This window comes from Calliphora vicina, chromosome 5, assembly GCF_958450345.1.
Source record: "Calliphora vicina chromosome 5, idCalVici1.1, whole genome shotgun sequence".
NCBI lineage: Eukaryota > Metazoa > Arthropoda > Insecta > Diptera > Calliphoridae > Calliphora > Calliphora vicina.
In genome coordinates this window covers 17,286,959-17,296,792 of record NC_088784.1, presented here as the reverse complement: position 1 = coordinate 17,296,792, position 9,834 = coordinate 17,286,959, and the positions used below count along the sequence as shown (strand labels likewise).

General features: G+C 31.3%; 2 protein-coding genes across 3 annotated transcripts; one reads left to right on the top strand and one right to left on the bottom strand.

Annotated features, from left to right (window-relative positions):
• Positions 1–489: 489 nt before the first annotated feature.
• Positions 490–8,779, bottom strand: LOC135962290 (probable cytochrome P450 6g2). Of its 2 annotated transcripts, none has more exons than XM_065514137.1 (3): positions 8,264–8,770; positions 1,019–1,807; positions 490–949 (listed from the first exon to the last, which is right to left on the bottom strand). In XM_065514137.1, exons 1-3 carry the CDS (start codon positions 8,741–8,743, stop codon positions 665–667), a joined length of 1,554 nt encoding a protein of 517 aa, XP_065370209.1. In that variant the 5' UTR covers positions 8,744–8,770; the 3' UTR covers positions 490–664. The 2 variants fall into 2 exon arrangements, with proteins under 2 accessions (XP_065370209.1, XP_065370208.1); XM_065514136.1 differs by lacking the exons at positions 490–949; positions 1,019–1,807 and adding exons at positions 2,286–2,684; positions 2,762–3,550 and having other exon boundaries at positions 8,264–8,779.
• On the top strand, positions 4,859–6,295 carry geminin. Its single transcript, XM_065514138.1, has 2 exons — positions 4,859–4,974; positions 5,126–6,295. Exons 1-2 carry the CDS (start codon positions 4,955–4,957, stop codon positions 5,778–5,780), a joined length of 675 nt encoding a protein of 224 aa, XP_065370210.1. The 5' UTR covers positions 4,859–4,954; the 3' UTR covers positions 5,781–6,295.
• Positions 8,780–9,834: the final 1,055 nt, after the last annotated feature.

Sequence of the window (9,834 nt, the reverse complement as noted above, 5' to 3'; positions counted from 1 at the left end):
GACTTGACAAAAGGGAATGTCAATATACATTGACAGGGCAGATCTCTTAAAAATATATAAAACGCTAAATACAACACGAATTTTGGTAGACAGAGGAATATAAACAAAACAATCAAAATCTTACAGACTTTGTGGTACCGAGTATAAATATAGATTTCTATCCAAGTGCTTCTCCTGGGCGGTGAGTGAATCAACAAGTGTTTTAATGTAATAAATTATAAATAAACATTTTAATTATTGCGCCAGAAAAGTTAAACCAAAACGAAAAGGGCAGTTCATAAAGAAAGAGACAATTATAAAACTAGATTATTTTCTGTCTCGTGACACCTCTGGTTGGATAGGTTAAAATAGTACGAGACGTAATTGTCGAAAACCTAACTCTTGTAACAACAAAATACATGCTATTCAATGATTTTGTTGTTGTATGTCTATGTTGTTGTTGTATGAAAATATCGATAAAAAAGAGTGTGATAGAAAACGAAATTTGAATTTATTTTTCGTTTTCAAATCGATTAGTCAGTCGTTGGTTGGCGATTTAAAAAAAAAATCGCATTTCTGCTGAAATTTATTTGCATAAATTTTTGTTAAAAAGGAAGTATAAATAGTAGTTGTATTTTCTTTTAATTTAAATATTAAAAACAATTAGGAGGTCTATCATAACTACTTAAACTAAAGGATCTCTAACTAGATTAAGATAAATGCCATCTTCCGATTGTATAATCAAGGCATAAGGACTTAATTTCATTTCGGGAGAAGTTTTCTCGCAGGCTGTTACATAGTGGTTGCGCAAAAAGTTGAACAGACCAACTTTAGTCTGAATCAAGCCAAAACGTTCGCCTATACAATTGTGAGGTCCAACGCCGAAAGGCATGTAGGCACCCAAATTATTATACAATTTGTTTTCCGTGTTGAAACGATCAGGTTCGAATTTTTCGGGCTCAGTGAAGTACTATAAAAAGATAATAAAAAAAAAATTGTTTAATTAATTGTTAAAATATACCAGATCTTTAAAACATACTTTAGGATCTCTTTGGAAAGCACTAGCGGCAATATAAACCGGCATACCGGGAGGAATGGTAAAATCAACATGAGGCTGCAGCGAATAACCCTTGTCAGCAGTACATTCTCTATCCAAAAATGGTAGAGGTGGATAAAAACGCAATACCTCCAAAACCACATTATTCAAATATTTCATTTCATTCAATTGCTCATAAGACAATTCGCCGTTTTGACTTTGCTGCAAAGCTTCTCGTATCTCATCTCTGACACGTTGTTGCACATCGGGATGTTTGGCCAATTCATACAGGGTAAAGGACATGGTAGCCGAAGAGGTTTCAAAACCGGCCGAAAAGAAAATGGCCGCTTGGGCAATAACAGAATCTAGATCATTGGCAAAATGTGACTTATCGGTTTCGGCATCTTTGCGGAATTTAACCAAAATATCAATCAAATCATTACGTTTCATGCCCGACTTTGAACGTTCATCCATGACATATGTAATGGTTTGGCGCAAGAAATCCGTTGTCTCAGATGAGAATAATTTGAACTTCATCAATTTCACCAATTTGGGCAAGAAAAACATGCAAGAAAACTCCAGAGCACGACGTTTGGTAAAATCAAAGATGCGTTTGCCATTAGTACGGAAATCACCATTGGGATTTACTAAACTGTTGGCCTGCACACCATAGGCTATGGTGGCAATAACATCGGTGGTATACAAAGCATTAATGTCCTTAACTTCATGGACATTTGTGTTGGGCGTCTTTTCGGTTAATTGGCAAAGATATTTGTCCAATTCACGGCCAATCTAAAAAAAGGAAAACATTAGCCACAAATGTATAAATTTAAGGCGAATTCATATAAGATGGTGGATAAAGCGAATTATATACCAAGTGGTAGCAGTGTCACCACATATTCATATCTGTGTAATCTGTGATCAAACACATAAAAGATCTTTAGAATATAATAAATCATAAAAAGGAAAGGCTGTGTATAAGGGTGGGTCGATTTTTTCACGAAAAATCGTATAGCAGAAAAGCATTCTACGGAAAATTCTATGAAATTTTCCCCAAGAAACCATAGGTCTAAAATCAAAACCTATCTTGCGCACTTCGTCTTTTATCCAATATTTCAGTATTTATTTATTTTTTATAATAGTTTTTTTTTATTGGATAAAAATACCAAATGCGCAAGTTAGGATTTGATGTTAGACCTATAGCGTTTCTGCTATACGATTTTTTTACTTTTTGATCGTCCAGACAATTCGACCCAGCCTACTGTGTATATTTTAAATACATATTTGTATAACAAATTTTATTTATTCTTAGTACATAGTAGTTATATTTTCTTTTAATTCAAACATTTATATTAAAAACTATTAGGAGGACTATTAAAACTACTTAAACTAAAGGATCTCTAACTAGATTAAGATAAATGCCATCTTCCGATTGTATAATCAAGGCATAAGGACTTAATTTCATTTCGGGTGAAGTTTTCTCGCAGGTTGTTACATAGTGGTTGCGCAAAAAGTTGAACAGACCAACTTTAGTCTGAATCATGCCAAAACGTTCGCCAATGCAATTGTGAGGTCCAACACCGAAGGGCATGTAGGCACCCAAGTTATTATACAATTTGTTTTCCGAGTTGAAACGATCGGGTTCGAATTTTTCGGGCTCAGTGAAGAACTATAAAAAGATAATACCAAAAAAAAATAGTTTAATTAATTGTTCAAATATACCAGATCTTAGAATTTAAAACTTACTCTAGGATCCATTTGCAAAGCACTGGCGGCAATATAAACCGGCATACCGGGAGGAATGGTAAAATCAACATGAGGCTGTAGCGAATAACCCTTGTCAGCAGTACATTCTCTATCCAAAAATGGTAGAGGTGGATAAAAACGCAACACCTCCAAAATCACATTATTTAGATATTTCAATTCATTCAATTGCTCATAAGACAATTCGCCGGTTTCACTTTGCTGCAAAGCTTCTCGTATCTCATCTCTGACACGTTGTTGCACATCCGGATGTTTGGCCAATTCATACAAAGCAAAGGACATGGTACCCGAAGAGGTCTCAAAACCGGCCGAAAAGAAAATGGCCGCTTGAGCAATAACCGAATCTAGTTCATTGGCAAAATGTGACTTATCCGTTTCGGCATCTTTGCGGAATTTAACCAAAATATCGATCAGATCATTACGTTTCATGCCCGACTTCGATCGTTCATCCATCACATATGTAATGGTTTTACGCAAGAACGTCGTAGTTTCGGGTGAGAAAAATTTAAATTTCATCAATTTCACCAATTTGGGCAGGAAAAACATGCAAGAAAACTCCAGAGAACGACGTGTGGTAAAATCAAAGATACGTTTGCCATTAGTACGGAAATCGCCATCGGGATTTACTAAACTGTTGGCCTGCACTCCATAGGCTACGGTGGCAATGACATCGGTGGTATACAAAGCATTAATGTCCTTAACCTCATGGACATTTGTGTTGGGCGTCTTTTCGGTTAATTTGCAAAGGTATTTGTCCAATTCACGGCCAATCTGTAAAAGGGAAAAATTAACCACAAATCAAGGATGTTTCTTAATTCGCCGTGGATTAATGTAGGTCATTTGTTATTGTAAAATTCGCCTTGCTTTTGACATTTCTACACCTGTTAAATATTAAATGTTAAATACGCCTTGTGCCTGTTGTTTTTGCTTTGTTGTATTTGTTGCCAGGAAGCACCCATCATATTAATACGCCTTGTCACAAATGCATAAATTTAAGGCGAATTCATATAATGTGGTGGCTGTTCTACAAAAACAACAATTTGTCTTAGCAAATGTCAGAAATCATAAAGGAAAAATGAAATGTGTGTTAAAACTTATAATAGTGGAGATATTTAAATAGTGGTGGTTTAAGTTATTTACTTAAAGTATTCTTTTAAAATCATATAATAAGGCGAATTGACAGCCGCTAGAACCAAATAAGCGAAAAAATGTAATCAGCTGTTTGACTAAAACCACTTTATATGAATTCGCCTTGTCTAGACTTAATATTGTTTTTTTGCAAAAAAAATTCCAAACAAATTTCTTTACAAAATAAAAGCATTAATGTTTAATTGATTGTTGCAAAAAATTTGTGTTGTCATGGTGAATTTGCTTAAAATTTAGATGATAAGAACCTTAATGCAATATGGATTATTTTGTATATTAAAAATTGTTTGCTTTTAAACGATTTAATTAAAAAAAATTGCTGCATCATTATTTGCGATCATCTCACATTAAGTCATTGCATGGTGTTTTTATTATTATTTTTAATTATTTACTTATAAACTAAATCAATTTGCAATTTGAAAATAATGCTTTATCATGACGATTTGCATTTTTTAAAATTTGTTCTAAAATTTTTTGAGCTAATCATGACACTGTGCTTTTGGGTTTTATTAATATGAACACCCCCTAGTGTTGCGTAGCAATTGAAAAATACAAATTGCTGTTAATTTAAATATTTACATGGGGTCTCCATGCGCCATAAACTTCTAAATAATTATGTACTGTCAAATTAGGTTATTTTATATAAAGATTTTATTGGTTTTTAAACTATTATTAAATTGTTTTGTGTTTAATTTATTAATTTTGCCTAACATATTGCCTAATCATAACAATTTGCCTTTTTTGTTCTTATTTCTATAAAATCATTTTCCTTATCACGACACTGTGTTTTTGTTTTGTTTACGTTTTTCGCCCTCTAGTGTTGTGTAGCGTTTTGAATTGGATTGTGTGTGTTTGTTTGTGTTTATTGCAACTACAACCAACTTCACTTAGTTTTGTAGAAAAAAGGCGCGTGGTTTGACGTTTATTAAAATTCTCATGTTGTTTGTTGCCTCAGTATTCTAAGAACGCTATACTATTTGAAAAATTCAAACGAAAACGAAAGAAAACACAAGTCTAGCATTAAGCCAGATGTCCACAACGTTGACTAAGTGAGTTACAAAAATAAAAAAATTAAACAAACAAAAAGAATTTGCCAACGCTTTATTGTTTTAACGCATTAAACATTCCAAACTAAACAAAATCTATATATATATAAACTGTGTGTGTGTTCTTTGTTAATCAAAAATTAAACATGTCTAGTGCCGCCACAAAAAAAGTCTACATCCAAGTTGAGTCGGCGGCTGAGCAGCAAGAAAACATTAAAAATCAACGTAAAACTTTGAAAGTTTTACAAGGTGTAGCCACCGATAAGGAAAATCTCACCGGTCGTCCACAATTAGACAAACTGAGTCGCCTTAAAGCAGCCGTTCATGAGACCACCATCTCAACGAATACCAGCGAATATGCGAAACGTAAAAAGATAGAAACCAAAGCGGTCGAAACCCAAACAAGCCCCGACTCCAAATCTACAAATGCCCGGAAAATTACCGCCGAAGATTTGTGCAGTGAGGCAAAGCCCGGCGAGGTCTACTGGGAACGTTTGGCTGAGAAGAGGCGTGAAGCTTTGGAACAGTCATTAGAGGAAAATCAACGTTTGTATGAACGTATCGATGGCCTGGAAGAAGAGCTAAATACATCACGCCAACAGCTGGAAGAAGCTAAACATTTGGTATCTGTGCTAACAGAAATGCTCAATGAAGATGAGGCTGAAAAAGAGGTAGGAACAGAAGAAGGTGAAGAAACCGAGGGTGAGGGTGTATCGGCTCTAGCAGCAGAAGACACAGACTCTAAAGCAGAGGAATCAGACGATTCTAATGCCTCAACGCCCAAGGCTGACAAACAAACTCAGAATTAATTTAATTTAAGTTTCATTAACCATATAAAGTTCTTAACAAAATCTCCTTAACTAAGACTCCGAGATTGAGAGAGCGAGCATTCATTCCTTTGCTAATTCGTATACCTACCATATCTACATTATTTGGTGTGGTTTTTTTTTTTGTTTAAATAACTACTACCATTTCCTTAATAGTTAAATTATGTCTATATAAATGAATTACTGTTGAAATAAACTCAAGACTTTTTAAAATTTGCAGATTCATTTTAATACTATGTATCTTTTCGAGAGCTAGTTTTTTTAATTATTTTAGGGTTAGTTTTTTTTTATATAGAAAATCCTTTTTATATTAAATTTTATGTTGTTAAAAAGCTTAAGAATTTTGAACTATTAAAAGAGTTTCTTTTTTATAATAAAATGTTAAATTTAATTTTAGTTTAATAACCATTTTTTTCACCACAATATTATACAATAGTTTTAATTTTGATTTAATACTAATAAAAACAAATTAATATTTGATTATAATTTTAAACTAACCATGTTGTGAAATGTTTATTTATATTTATTAATTATAGTGAGCATGTAGAGAAATTTTGTTTTAAAAACCTTTCATTAAAAAATGCATTATGAATTAAGGGTTAAATATACAAATAGAGAAAGGAGGGAGAAATGTGTATGGAAAAATACAAAATGACGGTCTATACGGGCGTTAAAATTCTCATAAATTAAAATGTTTACTGCGTATTTATGTTTTCTGATCTCATTTACTTATCTAGTGAACTTCCATGTTTGCTGCTGAATTTGTTTTAGTAATGCGAATGTTTGAATTTGAAAATAATTTATATATATTTCAAGATTAGCACTTCCTAAACAAGATCACCTAGTAGCATATGCTTTTTGAATAGATCTGCACTCTGTTTCTCCCAAACACAGCCAATTAATTAAGATTTTATAAATCGCCACTATCAAACAGTATTTTCATGTGCCAAAATCAATTGTTGTCTGCTGTATTTGTTAATTTTCGATTACGGAAACTTTTTAAAGTCTAAAAATCTTTATGACGTAGTTTTTTTTTTGCAAACATTTTTATTTTTTGTTTCAAATTTCTCTTCAAGTTATCTGCTAAAGTGTGTAACATTAAAATCTATTAGCTGCTCTCATTTTATGTTTATAAGCGTGGAAACACTTAATGAATTCAAAACTTTGTTTATATTTGAATACAAAGATTCAAATTGATTGACAATATGTTGTTTGTTTTAAGGTCTATGATCGGATCTGTTATCAGTTTAATTTAATTTAACAAGGTTTTGTTCAGGGTGTTTTGTTTATCGATTGAATGTTATAGGTAAATATTCGGACAGGCAATATAAAAACAGTTGGGGTAGATCGGCGCACAATTTTGATAAACAATGAATTTCTAAAGAGTTTATTTCATTCCACCCTCTAAATGAGTACCTAGCGATAGATTTTTTTAATTTTGCAACCTAAATGCTCTTATTTTTCATATTCACACCATAGTTTCACAAAATATTATTTTTTTTTAATTCTAAATAAAAAAATTTGGGGAAATTTTACTTTTACGGTCAAATTTTTAATAAAAAAAACCTTAAAAATTGTGCTAATACATTAAATGTTCTTTATTTTAATTTATATTTGCTTCAGAAACCATTTCATGTGATTTTTAAAAGCTGTTCCCACTTTTGAAAACTCTTCCCACCCCCAAAATCACTATCAAATGAAAGCTAAATTTTTAATCAAAATAATACTAGCTTTATATTTATATCATTTTATAAGATTTTTAAAAACTGTTCCCACTTTTTTGAAAACTCTTCCCACCCCCAAAATCACTATCAAATGAAAGCTTCCAGTCCTGTGATTATAAAAAACCCAAGTATACTGAATAAATCATTTCCATTGAGCTTAAAGAACTCTTCCCACATTTTTAAAAACTCTTCCCACCCTAAAAATTAATGGCAAATGAAAGCTATTTTAATTTTGTAACCTAAATAGACATTATTTTTGTTATTCATAGAAATCAGTTTACCAAAAATCCCAAAATTTTGGTAAAGTTTACTTTTATGGCTAAATTTTTAATCAAATTAAGCTTAAAAATGTGCTAATACATCAAAAGTTCTTTAATATAATTAATACTAGCTTCAGAAATTATTTTATAAGATTTTTAAAAACTGTTGCCACTTATTTGAAAACTCTTCCCACCCTCGAAATCACTATCAAATGAAAGCTTCCAGTCCTGTGATTATAAAAAAACCAAGTATACTGAAGAAATCACTTCCGTTGAGCTTAAACAACTCTTCCCACATTTTTGAAAACTCTTCCCATCCTTAAAATGGTTGGCAAATAAATAATTTTTTAATTTTATATTCTGAAGAAACATTCTTTTTAATATTTGCAGCAATATCCCCGTAAAATTTACTATTTTATTGTTGTTCAATGGAAATTTCTTAGTTTTTCAACAATTCCAAATTCTTTAAAATTAAACTTACCTCTTCGACCAGGGGGAACATTTGCTTTATTTTACCACTGGCAAACACAGGAGTCAATTTCGAGCGTATGTTTTTCCATTTGGGATTTTTGGCAAAGAACAAGGTATTAGCGCCCACAGCATCCGAATGAGGATCCGAGTATGAATAACGATTAGAGAATTGATTGAAATCTTTAATTAACACATTCTTTACTAAGTCCAAATCGCGTATTAATAAGCAGGGTTTATTGAAGACATGTAAACCAACAACAGGATTATCCTTTGGCTTGCCACCCACTACACCCTGTTCATTGTATAAACTTTGGAAGTGAGCACATGGATCCTTTTTCCACAACACAATATCCTTAAAGTTGCCAAATATGGGATGGGCCTTAATATAAGGAATTTTATGACGTTGCCAATAGTTGTAATGATATTTCAACCATTGGGTTATAATGCCTATAACCGAGGCTAATATAATTAAGATTTCTGTTAAGAACATTTTGAATTTAAATCACTAATTTGTTTGTTTGTTTTTAATTATTATCTTTTTGAATTGTTTCACTTTTCAACTTTCACTCAAGACTAATGCTGTTTCAAAATTATTCATCTTATTTTATACCCAATCGTTTAATTCTAATAATTTTTTCTTTAAACAATTCTTATCGTTAAATAATATAATATTAACTTACTAAGCAAGTGTTTTTATTTCATTTTGTTGTATAGAAAATACACATTGTATGGAATAATAAAAAAACACCAAGTGATCATTATTAAACACTTTATACAAATTTGATAACATCATTGTGACTAGGTCATAATTTGAGATTCGGGCTGTCAATCTGTCTAGAGAACCTTGCAATATATAGGTAAACTAACATGGGAATAGATCAGAAATCAGAAAAGTATTTGAATAATTTGTTTCATACCATGATGACTAGCGGAATTTTTTACAAATCATGGTTCTACCTGGAGTTTTGAAACTAATCCTAATCTCAATTACAATTTATTTATTCTAAATATTTATATAAATAATTATAGCTTTTTCTTTAAATATTATTAAACGAATCTGACACGATTTAAATCTACATACAACTAGATTTAAAATGTTTGCTAAAATGCAATTATTTATCTATCAATCATTCATTCATCCATGTAATGTTTTCATTTAGATTATGACTACATTTAAGTCTAGTTTTGAAATGTTGCTGAATCATTACTCTGCTTTTGATATTATAATTGTTTAAAGCGAAAGTTTTTTCTCTGTATTTAAGATACTTTGTTGCAGTTTGTCCTAAAAATATGATTATCAGAACGATAGATTATTTTTTTTATAAACTTCACAATGAGTGGCACTTACAGTGGTTGACAATACAATGGAAACTTTTCCATATATTTTAGTAATAGATTCAAATCTAAACAATATTCTTATGAAATTTGTATTTTTCTTCTAGGACCTCTCAATAAGGATCTATGAGTAATTTTAGATTTTTCATATAAAAATCGATATTTGGTGAGAAATACGAGTGATCACAGATTTGTGTTATTTTTCATCTATGAGTGATTATAGATTTTTCATTCGATTTTTTTATA

Coding starts and splice junctions, on each gene's coding strand:
- geminin (XM_065514138.1), top strand. CDS start 4,955: ATGTCCACAACGTTGACTAA. Junction 4,975..5,125: donor ATGTCCACAACGTTGACTAA/GTGAGTTACAAA, acceptor AAACATGTCTAG/TGCCGCCACAAAAAAAGTCT.
- LOC135962290 (XM_065514136.1), bottom strand. CDS start 8,743: ATGTTCTTAACAGAAATCTTAATTATATTAGCCTCGGTTATAGGCATT. Junction 3,551..8,263: donor TGTTCCCCCTGGTCGAAGAG/GTAAGTTTAATT, acceptor TCCCTTTTACAG/ATTGGCCGTGAATTGGACAA. Junction 2,685..2,761: donor CTTTGCAAATGGATCCTAGA/GTAAGTTTTAAA, acceptor ATCTTTTTATAG/TTCTTCACTGAGCCCGAAAA.